This window comes from Lissotriton helveticus, chromosome 4_2 (genome assembly GCF_964261635.1).
Source record: "Lissotriton helveticus chromosome 4_2, aLisHel1.1, whole genome shotgun sequence".
Lineage (NCBI taxonomy): Eukaryota > Metazoa > Chordata > Amphibia > Caudata > Salamandridae > Lissotriton > Lissotriton helveticus.
The window spans coordinates 114,790,698-114,813,458 of NC_136064.1; the positions used below are offsets into that span (position 1 = coordinate 114,790,698).

General features: G+C 45.5%; 1 protein-coding gene across 1 annotated transcript in view; it reads right to left on the reverse strand.

The window, feature by feature from the left end:
- Positions 1-486: 486 nt before the first annotated feature.
- Positions 487-22,761, reverse strand: part of LOC144752066 (nicotinamide N-methyltransferase-like) — a 128,025-nt gene continuing 105,750 nt past the window's right edge. Inside the window, exon 3 of the mRNA XM_078640017.1 lies at positions 487-1,221. Within this exon, the coding sequence (XP_078496143.1) occupies positions 786-1,221 (436 nt within the window). The 3' untranslated portion in view covers positions 487-785. The remainder of the gene's footprint in view (positions 1,222-22,761) is intronic.

The following is a 22,761-nucleotide window of genomic DNA, read 5'->3' on the forward strand; positions in this document are numbered from 1 at the left end:
TAGTAAACATTGTTTTGTACTGGATATAAAGATGCTTTTCTAACTTTGGTAAAATCTCTCAACACCTGCTATATCTTGTTCTTGGTAGGCACACCATTTACAAGAATTACTATTCCTTCCTCTAAATCTCTATTAACCCCTTACATTTCAATGTTTTTCTTGACATATAATGCAAATACACTACTCTGCCTTTTAGACACTTTCACAGCTCTGATGGGGTAACTTGCCTGTCTTTGGCTCCATATCTACTATAGCCTGACATGGATGTATAGTTTGCATAAGAATAGGCTCATAAATAGTTAAACCTTAAAGTGCTTCTGGAATGGAAACCAGTTTTAACTTGTTAAGCACAGCTCTAGCAGGCATTTTACTATCCTCTAATTTATTGTAGCAGTACTTACATATAACTTGTCATTTCAAAATAAAACATTTGAAGTATTGAATTCACAACAAGAAAGTCATAACCAGGAGGTACAATGACAGCACTCTTTATTGACTGACTATATGAATCAGCTACTCATTACTACTATAACTACTCCCATTTATGCATCAACTACTCACTGTTACTACAACTACTTACATGTATGCATGAAATACTCACTACTACGACAACTACTCATGTGTATGCATCAACTACTCGCTACTACTACAACTACTCACATTTATGTATCTACTACTCATTAATACTACTATACATAAACTGCTAAGGTAGGAATTTGATGCTCGTCCGATATCACTTTTTCACTAGTTTGCTTCCTGGCAGTGTTCTCCATTTCATTTGCAGGCTACAGTTCTCTTTCTTTACGTGCTTTTAAAACAACAACATATTTATGATCTAATATATCATACTGACTTTCTGCTACACGATGATAAATATAATCTTCCAGGATGACATACCCAGCCCCCTTGAGTGCATCCTTCAGAAAACCCTCATACAGGCAGAAAATAGGAAACTTGAAGTCTCCGCACATGAAAAACGTTGCTTCGAGGCAGGCACTCATTATCAGATGTCCTCCGGTCTTTAACAGTGAGGAGACATTTTTCAGAGCTTCACAGTAGGACTTCTCGTCTGTGACAAAGTGCTCCAAATAGTGTGCCAAAACCAGACAGTCAGCCTGGGGGTAGATGACGGGAGACAGAGGGTTTCTGTTTGTGCTATCATGTTTGAGAACTGTTTTGACTTTATTTTGTAACATGTGTTTCTTCTCAGTCCATGTGTCACTGAAAGCAAAGAGATACACCATGAGTAGCATGCTTTTATTTGTTGACTGACACATGCTTTGTAATGTGAAGATGATCATATTATAGCCAGTTTTATAAAAACAAATAGATGTTTTCAAGATGGCCGCCCCCTCCGTCTGTGCTCCTCACTTTGTATCACACACTTCTCTGCAGCAACCTCTTATGATGCTTTAATTATTGAGAGAGACCCCTTATGTACCAGGGGATTGGAGTACTTCAAACAGTAAAAAAGAGATTTTCCCTTGGCTTACACACTAGTATTCTCATACACATTCGCATGTGTTTTTATATGAGTAGTGAGCTACATACGTTGCAATCTATCCACACATGAATTTTTTTTAAATTTTACAACATTTATTCTTAAAAATGTCTTTTACTTTAGTACACAATTATTGGACAGTTTAAAACAAGTTTTTCATAATCACAGAACACATCAGCAATATGACATTATTACAATACAGCATTAAAAAACAATTCATTAGCACAATATTATACACTCAAATAATTAAAAAGCGCAAAGGTAAACATTTTGCACTGGGTTATAATGAACCATATGGCAATACAGATGTCATTCAACTTCCACCGTCTTGCATCTGTTTTGCTTTCTGGAATTAGTTGTTTGCTAGACAAACAAGAACACTGTGTACATTTAGTGGAAGTATTTCTGAGAGATTCCAAAACCTAGGCGATGGTAATAAAATGCATGTTTTGGGAATTGTGGTCGTTGTCAGATACATTTATAGTCAGTGCTTCTTTTCTCCACATTACTTATATCTGAAGGCATTATGTGGGAGCACTTTTTCCCTTCACCATCAATAAACACTACATGTAACTCCTACTCAACGTTGCTCCTCAGTAACTCTGATATTAGCTTGGTCTTATATTTTTCAAGAACGGTACTTTGAAATCTGAGGCCCTGATCATAGTAGATTTGTCAGACCACCATTTAATTCCTTTCTCCTTCCTCCTTTCTAAAATGGTGACAACCAAAACAAACATTATGATGGGTCAAAGCCATCCATATCCTTGCTTCTAATGCCTCTTTCTACCACAGCATGACAACAGTGAACCTGGGATAAACATTCACATGGCCAATACAAGAAACAATGACCGAGATCATAAAAGTATTGATACCCTCCAAACTGAAGAGGCAAAACAATTAAGAAATTCAACAAACGGTTCTCAAGCAATCTGAACAAAATAATCAAAATCCCTTTGTAGACTAAACTTTAAGCATTATACAGTAAGTGTGAACAAGAACAGAAAACACACTTTTAAAAAGCATTTTTTTATTATGAGGGAAAATGAATGTGTAGAAAAATATCAAAAATAAATATATTTGCAAGTGTCAAGGAACACATAACTAAATCAGTGACACCTCTGTCAGAAAGAGCAATCAACAGCTCTGAAAATGTCCTCAGATACTTAACCAGTCATAATTTGGCACACTTCTGAAATCAGATCTGAAAATTAAATAAATCCTCTATTCGAAATTTATGCATACCAAGGTGAAGATTAAACCCACTTCCAACTCCTGAACCCAATAAAACGTATTAACACATCCCTTTATTTACTTCCTCTAGACCATCCTTATTAATAACTCCCTAGCCCTGGAGGAAGCATAAACCTACCAGAAAATTGGTCAGACCTTACCTCTACAAAAAAATTCAGAAGCAGATCTCAAAGATGGGCACACTTTGATCTGTATCTCGAACTGCCATTTTCTGGATGGTACACGGACAAAATGTTGAGTTTTAAATATCATGTTACAGAAAAATTAGAACACAAATTGTGCTAGAAAAATATTGTGATGCAAAAATATCATTTTCAAGATATAAATGTTGTTTCAGTAAATATTACAGTTATCAAAAATATTGCTGTTACTATAATTTTCAATAATATATTTGTAAAAAGTATTGTGTTTTAATTATTTCTATGTGTTTTAGCTCATATATTAAATGGGTATCATTATTATTTGTATAATTGTTAATAATATTGTTGAATATCATTTGTAATTTTATGTGATTTATAATCTTTAACTTATTTTAGTAATTTATAGTGTCATAGTAGGTTGCTCAGTTTTAGAGGAATTATTTAGGTATAACACATAAAAAATTAATTATTGATTCAATGTCAAATATTTGATTGAGCGTTCATTAAGTAATTGTGCAATAATTATATTTTTAAGTCATATGTTTAGCTGGTTCCTGTTTTGTAAGAAAATAGGGTGTAAAGTTAATTGAGGCAAATGTCATTAATAATTACCAATTTAATATATTACTAATTATTTAATTGATTATTCAATCTGTAAATTGTGTAATATTTATATGTTTTAATTATATATTAGATGTGGGCTGTTGGTTTTGTTGGTATATCGGGTGAGAATGTAACTAAGTAATGATTAATTAATAATTAATTGATTCATAATTATGTAAGTATTTTATGTGAATCTGTTTTATTGAATTTTAATATTGTTACAGATTAAGCCATGATAAATATGTTAAATAGCAAGCAATGTTGAGCGTCACAATAAATATGTATATATTAGTAATTTGTGCAATAAATATATATTTTATAGTTGTATATATATAGGTGAGGGTTGCTGGGTTTGTAGGGGTATAGAGTGGGGAGGCTATTAAGTAATCATTATTTACCAATTCATTATTATTACATTATGAATTATTTAATTGATTATTAATTATTTAATTTGTGTATTTATTGTGTGCACTGTTGGGTTTGTAAGGATATAGTGTGGGATGTTAATTAAGTAATATTTAGTTAACTATCTATTACTTTATGTAATTTGCTATTAGTTATGTTAATTGTGTTATGCTTATTTGTTTAGTTATGTTTTGAGCGTGGGATGCTAGTTTTGTGGGGGGTATAGTTCTCAAAGTTAATAAATAATTGATAATTACATTTTTAATCGATGACTAATTATTAAATTGTCTAATAATCATTTAAATTGTTTTTTTTAAATAAATATATGTTTTCATTTGGCAATTTAATAATGTTCATATTTAGAGTTTTATATTTATTGCAAACTGATAGGGTTATTCAAATATGTTATTTGTTTCAAGTGAAATACTTTCCCTAATATTGCACAGAATGGAGTATGAATAGTAAATGTAACCCCACCGAAGCCCAAAGCTCACCTTACTGTTGCACAGATTAGAGTGGGAATAGCAAAGGTTATCCCTCTGAAGTCCAACTCTTTCTCAGCTGTTGCACAGACTTGAGTAGGAATTGTAAATCTTACCTCTCCAATGTCTAACCCTCCCCCCACAGTTGTCGAGACAGGAGTGAGAATAGTAATTGTACCCACCCCAATGTCAATGCTTTCCATACTGTTGCACAAACATGAGTGGGAAAAGACAAATGTAATCCCTCTGAATCCCAACACTTTCCCTACTATTGCACAGAATGGAGGGGAATAGTAAATTACACCCCTTCATACTCCAATGTTTTCCCTCCTGCTGGGAACAGTATATCTATTACTTCCAGACTTCAATACTTTTCTTAATATTGTTTGAAAATATCTATAATCATATTTATGTAATGATGATGAAGAATGATGTAGGCACTCCAATAGAATTCACCAATTTTTATTCAAGGAAACTACAAATTCATCAAATATACATATATATGTATTTTTAGAAATGGGATTTCAGATTGCTAAGGCTTGCGCCTAAGCCAGGCAGAAACCACCACTGTAGTCAGGGCAAGGGAGTTACACACTGAAGATAACCCCTGCTCACCCCCTTGGTAGCTTGGCACGAGCAGTCAGGCTTATCCCAGAGGCAATGAGGAAAGCGTTTGCGCAACACACTCACACAGCAGCAACCCACTAGGCACACTACAAAAGGAACTCCACACAAGGTTTTTATAGAAAATAGTGATTGTATTGTCATAAACACATTAGAATAGTACTCACATAATATACATTGTGCCACCTGGCACTAGGTCATACATATAAGGGATTATATACACCTGACAGGGCCAACTGGACCACTGCCAGAACCATCAGAAAGTGAACTTAGTAAAAGTAAAACATATCATAAACGTACAACCAGAAATCACTGGTAACCACTGTACTCAGCATCATCCTGTAACATAAGCCACCTTATGCACAGTATCACATTAGGCACCAAATCTATTGTATGCCAACCTCATAAACCTAAACACATTAGACCATAACCTCCTAAGTATAACCCACATTAGGAAATAATCTCACTAGCATAAACCACAGTAGAGAATTACTCAAACAAAAACACAGTAAACAATACATCATAGTCATAAAACCACATTAGAGGCATAAAACAGGGTGCGTAAATCATACTATATAAATCATATTTCCTAGCACCACATAAATCACATTAGGGCCTGGTGCCCTATAAACCCCTGGCCAATTGGCCTTTTCAAAGGGGCTTAAACGCCCTATGTCCAAAAGTCAGGGCGCGCTGCCACTGCAGCAGTATCCAAAAGTGTGTCATGACGCTGGGGCAGGAGTACACCTCCCTCCTCTCTCTCACCATGCCCCCAAAAAGTAATGCAAAAACAACAGATGATGGACAGAATGCAGAACAACGTCATACATTCACCCCAGTACAGAGATCTGGGCCTAAATCCATCGTTTTTTTGCTCACCATGCCTTTCCAGTTTGAACCCAGCCATATGCAAATCAGTCTTGACCCTGTGCCCCATGGGAACAGTCCAGCCTGAACTGCCAAGCCAGGTCCTCCCTGGACTGGAAACAAGCATCCAAGGACCGGTTTCGGGCTTTCAGCCCTCATCAGCCTGGATAGCTTGATTCCAGCGGCATGGAGAGCACGGGACTCGCGTCTGAGCATACACGTCCCACTCGGGGTGACAAAAGCAAAAACAACAGGTAATGGACAGAATGCAAAACAATGTCATACATTCACCCCAGTACAGAGATCTGGGCCTAAATCCATAGTTTTTTTGCTCACCATGCCTTTCCAGTTTGAACCCAGCCATATGCAAATCAGGCTTGACCCTGTGCCCCATGGGAACAGTCCAGCCCGAACTGCCAAGCCAGGTCCTCCCTGGACTGGAAACAAGCATCCAAGGACCGTTTTTGGGCTTTCAGCCCTCATCAGCCTGGATAGCTTGATTTCAGTGGCATGGGTCAAACCCATATCTTTTGACTGGGTGTGAGTGTTTGATTGGTTCAGATGCTCCGTCCATCACCACCCCCTTTTGTACCCCCCTAAAAAATTAATGGCCTAAACGTTGCAGCTGCCCACTACTTTCTGGGCAGCTGTGCATATCAAGTGAAGCCTGGCACCACTGTGCCCTCTTAAGCAAATGTGCCCAAAACGTTACAGCTGCCCTCTGTCTTGTGGGGCAGCTGTGAATACACAAATAGGCACTGGCACAACTGTACCCTCGGGCCTCACTCGAGCTCTGTGCACAAATCTCCATCAGTGCAGCTGCCCTCTGCAAATGGGGCAGCTGGGGTAAATAAACTGAAGGGGCCCTGGCATATCTGTGCCCTCGGGCCCCACTGGGCTTTTCAATTAAATTGGCCCCAACATTGGCCCCAACGTTGGAGCGGCCAGCAACAGCGGGTCCACTCAAGGAAACAGTCACGGTGGCCTCACTGGCACCACACCGCGTGTCATGAGCCCCCACTCACTGGAACTCAGTGGCAGCTTCACGCTGTCTCCTCTTATGGCGCGGAGTCTCATGTGGCGGGGGCAGGTACTGACAATCTGCCTCGGGCCCCCTCCACCTCACTCTCCTCCAGCTGCAACCTGCAGGGCTCTCCCTCACACACGGGAGCCCCACCACTTCACTGGACATTCTCACCGGCGGTTCCTTCCTGCCTGCCACCCCGCCTAAAAGCTGGGCCGTCTTCCAGGTCCTGACAGCGGCCCGGAGAAGTTTCAAAAGCGGCACAGGCCGCGGCGGTGAAACACGGGGTGGGCACCATAATGCGGGGTGGGCACCAGCCAAATAAATTAAAGCAAAAATGCAGCATCACAGCTGGCTGGGCACCAGCGCTTTAGATATAAAAAATGAGCAGGGTGGGCAACCGCAATTAAGGCATAACAGAGGAATCCCTACAATGGGGATTCCCTCACCAAGGGCCACAGCTCAGCATTGCACAGCCCCCAGGCTCTCCCTCTCCTTTGGGGAAAAGGTAGGATAAGTGCTTCCAGGACACAGAAGACAGCAAAAGGTCCTGAGTCCTGGAAAAAGAATAAGTGCCAGCAAAATGTTCTCAGAGATGAAAAGGGTAATGCAGGTCTCCCAGGTTCAGGGGTCAAGGCAGGGCCCAGGGAGGCAAACCCTCATGGTAGCCCCCCAGGCCCCAGCAGCAGCGCGCCCCCAGTAGGAACAGCGCACAAAGACTGAACATTTTCATGGAGTCACCTCCCCTATATTTATATCAACATTTCCCTTTGTGTCACAGCACAGGGCTTGGGATACCAGTCAGAAAAGGTTAAGGAGGGATTTGGAGTACTTTGTTTTCAAAGCTTCTCTTCTCCTTTGTCAGGTGGGGGCTCAGTGATCAGACGCACCACAGGGGGCAGAGCCAGCATTGTACAGCCTGGGCACAGTCCTATTGAGAGTCAGAGGATTACCCCTCTCACTACTCTTAGCCCAGGTGTCCCATTCAGCATAGCTGACTCACCCTGCCCCTCCTGGAGCCACCCACACCTCTCAGCTCCTGTCACTCACAAGCCAGACATACAATTCACATCAGGCAGGCAGACACACAGCACACAGAAATGCCAACTTCTAAAAGTGGCATTTCTCCACCAGTCACCATAAATCTGCGCACACCATTGCGCAGCATTTATCCTCACGAGTTCATACATACTAAATTCGACCCTGCACTCCTCGCATACCAGGAATTACCATGGACAAACGTATCCCCCATGCACTCCTATGGGAGGGCAGACCAACCATACCAATGTAACAGAGAGAGCGCACACACTTTACACTGGACCACAGTGCTAAAGTGTTCAGAGGCCTAAAATCACCAACATCATGTTACAGAAAAAGGCTAGGAAAATGCAAAAGGTTTTGGGGTGAACCTGCCAAAAAGGGCCAAGTCCAACATATATATAAACTACTGGATGTACTAGACAGGAGACATTGGGTATCAAAGCACTTTAACAAGAGCACCTGTTTTGTTACAGAAGGGCACATTAATTTAGGCACGGGGAGATTAAGAGATTTGCCCAGAATCACAGGATGTTGAGTGTCGATGCCAAGACTCGAACCCGGTTCCCAAGCTTTGAAGCTTAGGTAGTTATAATTAGGTCCTATTATGCATAGGAAATCTGCAACATTCTATTTCTAATAACTTTGGCGCCCATTGATGAATCTTAGCGAACTTTTACGAACTTTCGGCCATCTCTGGTCTGCTCCTATCCAGAAAGTTTCACAGTGATTCGTCAAGTGAATGCTGAGAAATAAGGGGGGTCCCAAAACGTGTTTTCCTCATGCAATTTCCCATAGGACCTTTAGCCACAGCTACAGCCCAAACGGCTGAACAGAATTACGCCAAATTTGGCAAAGCGGTAGTCCTCAGTTCAGTCTTGTGCATTTTGCTTAAATGGTGTCAATCTGTTAAGTAGTTCCTGAGAAAATCACAGTTAAAATGATGTTAATATCTATGGGCACGGGGATCCGCGGAGTCTGCACGCATCATCATCGTACCATAAGCGCACCCTTACGATCACGCGCTGAATGCTAATTGGCTGTCAAGTGGTTGTCAACATTCGAAACTAGGAACTGTTGGCAGCCATTTTGTGCCTCGGCAGGAGCTAGGCTGAAGAAGTCAGTGGAATATGTGTGCAAAACATAGAAAGGGGGTAGGGTAGGGTCTTTTTTTTATTTATAAGACCCGGCAGGTGCGTGTAGGGTGCGCGGATTCTGCCGTAAAAAAAAAAAATTAAATGAAACAGATATTCTTTTATAATTAGCCCCCGGGGGGACAAATCCTGGGGGCAAAATTAATAAATGTAAATGGGCCCCAGAGGGGCCCCCTAGCCCTGGGGACCCCCACCCTAGGCGTTACAAAATACATTGTTGGGAGGGGGTCAAAAGTCCCTCCCAGTATAATTTGTGGGGGGCTCAACGGTTCCTCAAGCCTCTGGGAGCACCACCCCCGGGGCTTTGTGTATTGTGGGAGGGGGGCTGCATGGCCCCCCTCCTGGAGTCCTCGAGGGTCCTGGGGGCCACCACCCCCCAGGGCAGCTCCTGCAGTATCCTGGGGTGTTTGGTGCACAAATCCTACGCGTTGGGTGCACAACTCTAACGCGTTGGGTGTGACTACTTCAGATATACTTCAAATTTATGTGTTTAGTTCTTAGGTGGCTCTAAAAAGAGCCCTTGTGTTTATTGCAAGATTTTGGTACCTACAAGTATACAAGTAAGTACGTATGCAGAGTCTAAAGTTCAAGAGGAAGACTCCCATCTGTAAAATGTACACTATCTCTCCTATAGATGCCATCCATATTGAAACGCAGATTGTTGTGGTAAATGGAACCCTATCTATAGTCTTGAAGAAAAGCAGAAACAGATTTATTCACATGTTTCCTAGCTTTCTCAATCTGTGGACAAAATTGATTGGACCAGTTCCATTTCTGCCTTTGGCATATGTTAGAATGGGCAAAGGCAGTTTTGGGGAAAGGTGTCCTTCATAAGCATTTTCAGACCTACCCCAGTTAAAGTGCCTAGGTCATTGCCACCACAGTGCACAATTATGAGGTCAGGGTGTTGGAGATGCAAAAAGGATTTAACCAATGGCATCAATTGGTGCCACTTCAACCCTCTCTGTCCAATCCATTTAATGTCTACATTTGGTAAACCTAGGTCTGTGTGATTTCCCTTGTTTTCTGCGTACCTTCGGCTCCAGCTCCGGCAACACTAAAATGCAGTACTAATTCTAGACTATGAAATGTGTTTTGGTAAAATGCAAGGGATAGTGTTGTTTGTCTAGAATCACAGAGTGAGTCTTGTGTGCATTTAGGAATCGTTCTGAAAGAAGCACTCTATACTAATGTGTAGTAGAACATTTTGTGCAATGTGTACAGTCACCTAAACTATTGTAGACTAGTAAATGTGTTTTAGTAAAATGCAAGGGATAGAGTTGCTTGTTTAGAATCACACAGTGAGTCTGTGTGCATTTAGGAATCACTCTGAGAGAAGCATTTTGGTACTTCATGTGCTTCCTGACATGTAATTGATTAAAAACGTATTATGTTCTCACATTTTGGTACAATTAGAAAATAGTTATTGCTTATGTGTTTCCAAAATGAGCTTAGCTTTAATAGTAAAATGCAGTTATGAAATATGTGGAATTTATACTTGATGTGTTTGCAGTCAAATAAGTACATGTACTGTTGCAGTGAGACAGGCTTTAGGGCACGCAGTGCTTGAAACTCCTATGCACTATGCAAGTGGTTGTCTAACCACCTTCACAGTTTTGTTTCAGGCCTACATTTCCCCAGTCAGTATCTGTACACTCCATTTATAAGACGCACTGTTATTTGTCGAGAATCACACTGTGAGCAGTGTCCATTTGGGAAAATTGAAAGAGAATGATTTGGTTGGTTGATGTGTTTGCAGACATATACTTTTGCAGTGACACTACCCCCAGCACGATTCCCTAAACTACACAAACACCACTGCAATACCCTAAACCCTCAATCTACCTTCAGCACATCCACATACACTATCCATTCACCACTGTACTACCCTAAACCATAAAACACAACCCAAGCACTACCCTGTACACTACTCAAACACCATTGCACTACCGTAAACATTAAATCTACCCCAGCACGACCTCCTACACTACCCAAACACCAATGCACTACTCTAGAATACTACCACAGCACGAGCCCCTACACTACACAAACACCACTACACTACTGTGAGAAGTTGGCCTGGTAGGGGATGTTTCCAATTCTGGAACCACCTACTACCTGACCAAACAATCCCTTATGGTGTCTGGTTGTAAGTCAACCTTATTAGACAAGCTATCCTAGGGGTAGCATGGACTAAGCAGCCTAAAGGCTTAACTTAAGAGGTCGTGTTAAGCGAGCTGTTTTACCACATACAATCCTGTAATACCAAATGAAAGGACACCACACAAGTATATATTATAAAAATATATGTGTTTATTACTAAAAACAATCCCCAGTATTCTTTATGAATAAAGGGGCACAAGCGTTAAATCAAAAGCACTGTTTAAACATACAAGTTGCACAATTATGGATGAGGGCGGGGGGCCACTCAAACCATATACTAAACAAGTGGTATAAGAGAGGCCACTCGAACAGTGGTTAGGCCTAGGGCCTAGGGAATCGCTGGGAGCAGTCAGGACAAGCAATGCTGAAGTCGGGAATGGCCCTCGGGATTCGGGAGATGTGCGGAAAGCGCACGCATGCACCAATGTTAACCAATGGTGCGTAAAAGTCAAATAGTTAAAGTTTAAGGACACTTCCGCTGAACCTAGAGGAACAAAACTTAACACACAGACCCTAGAGGTGTGCACCAGTGTGGGAACACCGGCGGAGCAAAGTTACCTCACCCACAGGAAGTGGGTGCACAGGGTCGAAGTGGCGTCGGGTTTTGACACGCAGGCTCTTGGTGCTTGGAGCTGAAAGGGCTGCAGGCAGGGTGAAGACGAAGTGTCCGGTGGAGTCCAAGGGTGGACTCAAGTTGTAGAGTACCTGAAAGCAGAGGGGACAGAGTCTGGGTCACTCAGCAGTGACCAGGGTGGAACCAGGACGGAACCAGGCAATGTCGGGCGCAATCAGGTGGTCGTCGAGGAGCTTCTCTCCGCTGTCACGTGGGCTCTGGGGCATCTGCGACGTCCAGGAGCAGGTCACGATCTGTCCCACGCAGGCTCTCACCGTCGGTGCAGTCGGCTTCAGGTTTGGAGCAAACAAGCCTTGGTAAGAGCAATCCACGCAGGATCGGAAGATTGCTTCTCACTCGGACCAGGAAGGTCAGAGTCGGGGCTCCTTTTCAGGGGAGCTGGTGTGGATCTGGAGCAACCAGATTCACGAGTCTTCTTCGGTAGTTCGTCGGCACAGGGACCACAAGCCAGCTGGCAAGTGACCGGGCCAACGCGTTGAGCCAAATCGTGCCAAAGGGCCCCACGCAGCACTCGTCGAGTGTGGAGGGCTGAACTTCGGCTCAGGAGTAGCTCAGGGTGGGGGCTTCTCAAACCCCGGTGCACAGCTTCGAGGGTCACTCGTGGGCTGCACGGTCAGCGTCTCGTGGTCACTTCAAGATGGCGTGCCCCACGCTTCCGGTCGCCTCCACGGGTCTCAGCTTTGCAGGGACTGTGGATCGGGCTGTTAGAAGCTGGGCAGGCTTGATCTCGTCGATCTCAGTCGCTCGAGTTCCGGCGGGAACTGCAACTAAGTAGACGTCGAGGGCTGGATGGTGCCTGCTGCTGCAGGGTGGTCACTCCTTGACCACAAGGGAGATTCTTCGGGCTTCCACGTTGAGATGGAGGGCGAAGGGTCCAGAATATCGTTTCAAATGTTTCTTCCAGGAAATCTGATGTGCATTGGCACTGCTCCCACTCTTATTCGAATCTGGTGGGCGTGATTACCTGCTAGGTCCCCTCCTATGGGTGGGACCCAGGAAGTGGGTGGTTACACCCCCTTCCTTTGATCCAGGCCGCCCTGGCACGAGGGCTGGAGTGCCCCAGAACCGGTTTGGCCGGATTATGCAAGGGGCAGCCTTGTGCGCCCCAGGCAGTGTCTGGTTTCTTTCAAACCTCCCTGCTACAATACACTATCTCCTGTCTGGAGGGCGGTGACACCCTCCTGTGACAGGAAACCCTTTGTCCAGGACCCCCTTGACTGGGTTTCGGTCAGCTCCAGGGGTCCAGACATTTGTCTGTGGCAGAGGCATCCATTTTGTGGATCTTAAGGCCTTTGGAGAAATCAACCGCATTAAAGTGAAGTAACATGTCTTACCCCTCTAGAGGGGTGGAATGCCATCCCCGTCGCCAGAACTGGCGAGGGGATGGTATTCCAAAGCGTATGACACCTTACACGACATGTTTTGATAAAGCCAAACCAGAGTTGCTAAATAACCGCGAGGATTATAAGGCACTTAATAGTATATGGTATGGCATTATCCTGAAACAGCTTAGGGATTTGTTCCCGACGGCTGCAGACAGGCTCAGCTCATGCTAGAGCTCCATCTCACATAAAAACCATGCACCCAGCCTCCAGGATTGGTGAGGCCTGTCTATAGGAGTGGCTCACAGGTTTACATGTGTCCAGATATAGGTTTAGACATAGGTATACTATATCTAAGCAAGGGGTGTGTACACCACCTTACCCCAGCTGAGTGATCAGCCAGTTGTGTCAATTTAAGAACCAGCCAGGGGTGGCAAAAGATATGCTGCAGCCCCTGGTAGGCCTTAGTGGCCCCTGTGCCCTGTGCACCTATAGTGCATTCTACAGGGGCTGACAAGGAGTCCATTTCCAATTGGTATGTGCCTATAGCACATGTGTCATTAATTTAGTGAGAGAACAGCAGGCTGGGGGTCTGATCAGCAGGCCCACAGCCTCAGTAGTCGAAAACCAGTGAAGCAAAAAGCAAAAATTTGGGGTGACCATAGGATAGCAGACCCTACTCTCCTACACAACCCCCCCCCAAACGCAGGGACATTAAACTAACCTTGACCAGATAAGTCTTCATGTTCTAAGTGGAAGTACCTGGAGAGACCATCTGCATTACCATGGTCAGTCCCTGGGCGGTGCTCCACTGTAAAGTCCATCCCCTGTAGGGAAATGGACCACCTGAGCAGTTTGGGATTTTCACCCTTCATCTGATTAAGCCATAAGAGGGGCTTATGGTCTGTTTGCACCAGGAAGTGAGTTCCAAACAAGTAGGACCTCAACTTCTTTAATGCCCAAACCACAGCAAAGGCCTCCCTCTCAATGGCTGACCAACGTTTTTCTCTTGGGGTTAGCCTCCTGCTAATGAAAGCAATTGGCTGGTCTTGACCATCTTGATTAAGTTGTGAGAGTACAGCTCCCACCCCCAACTCAGAAGCATCTGTCTGAACAATGAACTGTTTGGAGTAGTCAGGACTCTTTAGGATAGGTGCAGAGCACATGGCCTTTTTCAGGTCTTCAAATGCCTTCTGACAGCTAACTGTCCACTGAACCTTTTTTGGCATCTTCTTGGATGTCAAGTCATTTAATGGTGTCACTATAGACCCATAGTTTTTCACAAACTTTCTGTAATACCCAGTCAGGCCCAAGAAGGCTCTGACTTGTGTCTGGGTAACTGGAGGAGCCCAGTCCTGTATGGCCTGGATTTTGCTTTCCAGTGGCTGAACCTGGCCTCCACCTACTAGGTGGCCCAGGTATACAACCTTACTCTGCCCTATCTGGCACTTTGTGGCCTTGATAGTTAGGCCTGCCTTTTGCAGGGCCTCCAAAACTTTCTTCAGGTGGATCAGGTGATCCTCCCAGGTGGAGCTAAAGACAGCAATATCATCTAGATAAGCTGCACAAAAGTCATCCAACCCAGTAAGGACTTGGTTCACCAACCTTTGGAAAGTGGCAGGTGCATTCTTCAAACCAAAGGGCATTACCACAAACTGATAATGTCCACTAGGGGTAGAGAATGCTGTTTTGGCTTTTGACTCCTCAGCTAGTCTGATTTGCCAGTAGCCAGCTGTCAGATCAAATGTGCTCAGAAACTTGGCAGAAGCCAATCTGTCAATGAGCTCATCTGCTCTTGGAATGGGGTGAGCATCTGTCCTAGTGACAGCATTGAGACCCCTGTAATCCACGCAAAACCTCATTTCTCTCTTACCATCTTGGGTATGAGGTTTTGGCACCAGGACTACTGGGCTGGCCCATGGGCTCTCTGATGGCTCAATCACTCCAAGCTCCAACATCTTTTGCACCTCAGCCTTGATGCAATCCCTGACATGATCAGGTTGCCTGTAGATCTTATTCTTGACAGGCAGACTGTCACCAGTGTCCACAACATGGGTACACCAGTCAGTTTGGCTGGGTGTGAGTGAAAACATTTGCCTGTGAGCCTGCAAAACTTGTCTGCAGTCCCTCTGTTGCTGGTCAGTGAGGCTGCCTGCCAAGGCTACTCCATCAACTGAACCATCATCAGGGTTCTGAGAAAGCAGGTCTGGGAGAGGGTCACTCTCTTCCTCCTGTTCCCCATCTGTGGCCATGAGCAAGCTCATGTCCTCCCTGTCCACAAATGCTTTCAAGCGGTTCACATGGATTACCCTGTGAGGGCTCCTGGGTGTTCCAAAGTCTACCAAGTAGGTGACTTCCCCTTTCTTCTCAATAATAGGATAGGGTCCACTCCATTTGTCTTGGAGTGCTGCTGGAGCCACTGGCTCCAGTACCCATACCTTCTGTCCTGGTTGGAACTCTACCAGCACAGCCTTTTGGTCATGCCAAGCTTTCTGCAATTCTTGGCTGGCCTCCAGGTTTTTGGATGCTCTTTCCATGTACTCAGCCATCCTGGAGCGGAGACCAAGTACATAGTCCACTATGTCTAGTTTGGGCTTTTTGAGAGGTAACTCCCATCCTTCCTTCACCAAACACAATGGACCTCTCACAGGGTGGCCAAACAAAAGTTCAAAAGGGCTGTAGCCAACCCCCTTCTGTGGGACCTCTCTGTAAGCAAAGAGCAGGCAGGGTAAAAGAATGTCCCATTTCCGCCTGAGCTTCTCTGGTAATCCCTTTATCATGCCTTTAAGGGTCTTGTTAAATCTCTCCACAAGCCCATTGCATTGTGGATGATATGGGGTGGTAAACTTATAGTTTACTCCACATTCCTTCCACATTGCTTTTAGATAGCTGGACATAAAATTTGTCCCTCTATCTGATAGTACCTCCTTAGGAAAGCCCACTCTTGAGAAAACTGCAATGAGGGCTTTTGCCACCACAGGTGCTGTGGTGGTCCTTAGGGGAATAGCCTCTGGGTACCTGGTGGCATGATCCACTACCACCAGTATGAATCTGTTCCCAGATGCTGTTTGGGGGTCCATTGGACCCACAATATCAATTCCAACTCTCTCAAAGGGGACCCCCACCACAGGTAGTGGTATTAGGGGGGCCTTTGTTGTGCCACCTGACTTACCACTGGCTTGGCAAGTGACACAGGAGCGACAGAACTCCTTGACATCCTCTGACATGTGAGGCCAGTGAAAGTGTGGAACAAGCCTGTCCCACGTCTTGTTCTGGCCTAAGTGTCCTGCAAGGGGAATATCATGGGCCAAGGTAAGGAGGAATCCCCTAAACTGCAGAGGTATCACCAACCTCCTGGTCATGCCAGGCTTGGGGGCTCTAGCCTCTGAGTAAAGGAGTCCCTCATCCCAATACACAGTATGGGTACCTTGGGCATCCCCAGCAGCCTCAGCAGCAGCCTGCTGTCTGAGGGGTTCAAGGGAAGGGCAATCTAATTGAGCCTGCCTCAGGTCTGCCCTTGAGGGTCCCCCTGTCCCCAGAAACTCAACCTGGTCAGATTCAAGCTCCTCAGAGACAGTCTCCTCTTGGACTGCAGAATCAGTTTCCTCTGAAACCTGATCCTCAACCTGGGGCAAGGTGGAAGGCGAGGCCTTTCCTCTCTTGCTCCTTCTCTTGGGTTGTGGCTGGTCTATTGTCTCAAGATCCACCACTGGTTCAGGAAGGCACTTCTTAGCCTGAGCCCTTGTCATGGCAAGGACATGCTCTGAAATCCCTAGCATTTCTGCATGAGTCCTGTACTCCACTTCTGACCATGCTGAGCTTTCAAGGTCATTGCCTAACAGACAGTCTACTGGTAGGTCTGCACTCACCACAACTTTCTTTAGGCCATCAACCCCTCCCCAGGAGAAGTTCACAACTGCCACACTATGGGAGGTAGTGGAGTTGCTTGCATTGGTTACTAGGTAGCTATCTCCTAGTACAATCTGTCCAGGGTCCACAAAGCCAGGGGTCACCATGGTGACACTAGCACATGTGTCCCTGTAAGCTTGAGCCAGTTTCTCATTTATTAAGGGAGTCTGCCTGTATTTGCCCAGGTTAGTGGGGCTTACTGCAGTGGGCAACTCAATGTCCACATCATACAGGAGAACTGCCTGTGTAGGGACTCTGACTAGGCCAGATCCTACTTCAATACCCAGGGTCAACCCAGCTACACCCTTGGACTGTGTTCCACCACTGCTTACTGTACTTGGGGTTGCAGTTGCTTTAGGAGCTGTAGTGGTGGGAACTGGATTTGCCTTGGTGCACTCACTGCCCCAGTGTGAAACTGATTTGCAGGTATTACACCAAGGTGTCTTTGGACCTTTGTTCTTCTTCTTCTTGTTACCATTTTGGGAACCACCCTCCTTACTATTAGTTTGGGGGCCTGAAGACTTCTGGTCTTTTTCTTTATCTTTCTGATTCTGATTACCACCCTTCTGGTCTGTTTTCTTCTGGTCACCACCTTGGTTCTGGGGTTTCTGCTTAATCCTTGTTCTGACCCATTTGTCTGCCTTCTTTCCCAATTCTTGGGGAGAGGTCAGATCAGAGTCAATAAGGTATTGATGCAACAGCTGGTTTGTACAGTTATTAAGGATCTGTTCTCTCATCATAAGATTGTACAATCCTGTATAGTCTGAAACTTTACTTCCCTGTAACCAACCCTCCAAAGCCTTAGTGGCACACTCCACAAAATCAGTCCAGTCTTGAGTCTGTGCTTTCTGGGTGTCTCTGAACAACAACCTGTATTGTTCAGTGGTTAGGCCATACCCTTCAATGAGAGCACTCTTCAAAACAGAGTAGTTTTTGGCATCCTCAGGTCTAACTGTGAGGAGCCTGTCCCTCCCTTTCTCAGAAAAGGAGTACCACAAAATTGCAGCCCACTGATTCTCAGGAACCTGCTGTACCATGCAGGCTCTCTCAAGAGCAGTCATCCATTTGTGGATGTCATCCCCTTCTTTAAAGGGGGGCACAATCTTGGTCAGGTTTCTATTGTCATAGGCCCTGTCTTTTTCTCTTGGAAAATTGCTGCCACCAGTGACATCTAAGCCACTTAATTTCTGCTCTCTTGCCAAGGCAAGTTTAGCTTGAGCTAAGGTAAGCTTAGCTTGACTCAGGGCTACCTCCTCTCTCTCTATCTGGAGTCTGACAGCCCTCATTCTAGCCCTATGCTCAGCTTTCTGAGAAGCACTCATGCCTCTCTCTGATTCTCTGGAGGCACTAGAAAGATGAGAGTCCCCTGAGGGAGATCTCACTCTTCTGTTGCCTGGGAGAATCACATGTTGGGTTCTGGGGAGGTGCTGGCCCTCTCCATTCCCCAGTAGGTCCAAGTTGGCCTGGCTAAGCCTACCAACTGGAACCTGGCTACCCTGATCCTGTACTTCTAAGTCCTCAACATCTGAGTCCTCATCCAAGTCATCATCATCCTCCTCTTCAGGGGGATCAACTGCAGGGGGGTTCCCTCCAGTTCCTGTGTCTAGGGAAGCTGCTTTTGCCTTCTCTAAGTCATCCTGTTCTAGGATTTCTACCAGGATTAGGCAGGTGGGGCTTCTGCCCCTTTTTAACCCTCTTGCTTTGCACAAGGCAATCAAGTCTCTGCGGGTTAGTTTGTCATATCCAAAAGTTGCCTGGGTAGGGTCAACAGTCACAGGACTAGACCCTGAGGCCTTTCCTGTGTCAGACATGGTTACTAGTGAGGTGTAAGTGGTGCACTTACCTACACTAAGTGTTTTCCTACTGGACCTTGCTAGTGAGTTGTAGTCAGGGGTGTGCTACTCCCTTCAACCTACAACTACTAAGTTCAGTAGAACTTAATATGCTAAGCTTTTGATTTTATATGTACCTAGAGGTACTTGATGTGATCTTTCAATTTGATATAAAGATTGCAATGGTAAAACAACAGCAAGCTCAAATCCGCACCGCTGCTCACCAATGTGAGAAGTTGGCCTGGTAGGGGATGTTTCCAATTCTGGAACCACCTACTACCTGACCAAACAATCCCTTATGGTGTCTGGTTGTAAGTCAACCTTATTAGACAAGCTATCCTAGGGGTAGCATGGACTAAGCAGCCTAAAGGCTTAACTTAAGAGGTCGTGTTAAGCGAGCTGTTTTACCACATACAATCCTGTAATACCAAATGAAAGGACACCACACAAGTATATATTATAAAAATATATGTGTTTATTACTAAAAACAATCCCCAGTATTCTTTATGAATAAAGGGGCACAAGCGTTAAATCAAAAGCACTGTTTAAACATACAAGTTGCACAATTATGGATGAGGGCGGGGGGCCACTCAAACCATATACTAAACAAGTGGTATAAGAGAGGCCACTCGAACAGTGGTTAGGCCTAGGGCCTAGGGAATCGCTGGGAGCAGTCAGGACAAGCAATGCTGAAGTCGGGAATGGCCCTCGGGATTCGGGAGATGTGCGGAAAGCGCACGCATGCACCAATGTTAACCAATGGTGCGTAAAAGTCAAATAGTTAAAGTTTAAGGACACTTCCGCTGAACCTAGAGGAACAAAACTTAACACACAGACCCTAGAGGTGTGCACCAGTGTGGGAACACCGGCGGAGCAAAGTTACCTCACCCACAGGAAGTGGGTGCACAGGGTCGAAGTGGCGTCGGGTTTTGACACGCAGGCTCTTGGTGCTTGGAGCTGAAAGGGCTGCAGGCAGGGTGAAGACGAAGTGTCCGGTGGAGTCCAAGGGTGGACTCAAGTTGTAGAGTACCTGAAAGCAGAGGGGACAGAGTCTGGGTCACTCAGCAGTGACCAGGGTGGAACCAGGACGGAACCAGGCAATGTCGGGCGCAATCAGGTGGTCGTCGAGGAGCTTCTCTCCGCTGTCACGTGGGCTCTGGGGCATCTGCGACGTCCAGGAGCAGGTCACGATCTGTCCCACGCAGGCTCTCACCGTCGGTGCAGTCGGCTTCAGGTTTGGAGCAAACAAGCCTTGGTAAGAGCAATCCACGCAGGATCGGAAGATTGCTTCTCACTCGGACCAGGAAGGTCAGAGTCGGGGCTCCTTTTCAGGGGAGCTGGTGTGGATCTGGAGCAACCAGATTCACGAGTCTTCTTCGGTAGTTCGTCGGCACAGGGACCACAAGCCAGCTGGCAAGTGACCGGGCCAACGCGTTGAGCCAAATCGTGCCAAAGGGCCCCACGCAGCACTCGTCGAGTGTGGAGGGCTGAACTTCGGCTCAGGAGTAGCTCAGGGTGGGGGCTTCTCAAACCCCGGTGCACAGCTTCGAGGGTCACTCGTGGGCTGCACGGTCAGCGTCTCGTGGTCACTTCAAGATGGCGTGCCCCACGCTTCCGGTCGCCTCCACGGGTCTCAGCTTTGCAGGGACTGTGGATCGGGCTGTTAGAAGCTGGGCAGGCTTGATCTCGTCGATCTCAGTCGCTCGAGTTCCGGCGGGAACTGCAACTAAGTAGACGTCGAGGGCTGGATGGTGCCTGCTGCTGCAGGGTGGTCACTCCTTGACCACAAGGGAGATTCTTCGGGCTTCCACGTTGAGATGGAGGGCGAAGGGTCCAGAATATCGTTTCAAATGTTTCTTCCAGGAAATCTGATGTGCATTGGCACTGCTCCCACTCTTATTCGAATCTGGTGGGCGTGATTACCTGCTAGGTCCCCTCCTATGGGTGGGACCCAGGAAGTGGGTGGTTACACCCCCTTCCTTTGATCCAGGCCGCCCTGGCACGAGGGCTGGAGTGCCCCAGAACCGGTTTGGCCGGATTATGCAAGGGGCAGCCTTGTGCGCCCCAGGCAGTGTCTGGTTTCTTTCAAACCTCCCTGCTACAATACACTATCTCCTGTCTGGAGGGCGGTGACACCCTCCTGTGACAGGAAACCCTTTGTCCAGGACCCCCTTGACTGGGTTTCGGTCAGCTCCAGGGGTCCAGACATTTGTCTGTGGCAGAGGCATCCATTTTGTGGATCTTAAGGCCTTTGGAGAAATCAACCGCATTAAAGTGAAGTAACATGTCTTACCCCTCTAGAGGGGTGGAATGCCATCCCCGTCGCCAGAACTGGCGAGGGGATGGTATTCCAAAGCGTATGACACCTTACACGACATGTTATGATAAAGCCAAACCAGAGTTGCTAAATAACCGCGAGGATTATAAGGCACTTAATAGTATATGGTATGGCATTATCCTGAAACAGCTTAGGGATTTGTTCCCGACGGCTGCAGACAGGCTCAGCTCATGCTAGAGCTCCATCTCACATAAAAACCATGCACCCAGCCTCCAGGATTGGTGAGGCCTGTCTATAGGAGTGGCTCACAGGTTTACATGTGTCCAGATATAGGTTTAGACATAGGTATACTATATCTAAGCAAGGGGTGTGTACACCACCTTACCCCAGCTGAGTGATCAGCCAGTTGTGTCAATTTAAGAACCAGCCAGGGGTGGCAAAAGATATGCTGCAGCCCCTGGTAGGCCTTAGTGGCCCCTGTGCCCTGTGCACCTATAGTGCATTCTACAGGGGCTGACAAGGAGTCCATTTCCAATTGGTATGTGCCTATAGCACATGTGTCATTAATTTAGTGAGAGAACAGCAGGCTGGGGGTCTGATCAGCAGGCCCACAGCCTCAGTAGTCGAAAACCAGTGAAGCAAAAAGCAAAAATTTGGGGTGACCATAGGATAGCAGACCCTACTCTCCTACAACTACCTTGAACCCTAAAACACTATCCCTAGCATGACCCCCTCAACTAGATAAACACCACTTCACTACCCTAGAATACTGTCCCAGCACGACCACCTACATTAACCAAAGACCATTGTACTACCCTAAACCTTAAATCTACCTCAGCAAGACTTGTTACGTTACCCAGACACTACTGTACTACCCTAGAACACTATCACAGCATGACCTACTACACTACCCAAAAACCATTTCACTACCCTAAACTTTAAACCTACTCCAGCACGACCCCTTACACTACCCAAACACCACTGTACTACCCCAATACTCCATTTATAAGAAATACTGATATTTGTCTAGAATCATACTGTGAGTCAGTGTCTATTTGGGAAAATTGAGAGAGAAGGATTTGGTTGGTCGATGTGTTTGCAGACGTATACGTACATGTACTCTTGCAGTGAGCCAGGCTTTATGGCATGCAGTGCTTGAAACTCCTATGCACTATGCAAGTAGTAGTGTAATCGCCTTCACACTTGTGTTTGAGCCCTACATTTCCCCAGTCAGTATCTATAAATTTCATTTATAAGAAATATTGTTATTTGTCTAGAATCACACTGTGAGTCAGTGTCCATCTGGGAAAATTGAGAAAGAATAATTTGGTTGGTTGATATGTTTGCAGACATATAAGAACATGTACTCTTGCAGTGACACTACCTCCAGCATGACCCCTTACACTACCCAAATACCCCTGCACTACCCTAAACCCTAAAACACTACCCCAGCATAACCCCTACACTACCAAAATATCACTGCACTACCCTAAACCCTAAAACACTACCCCAGCACGACCCCCTACACTAC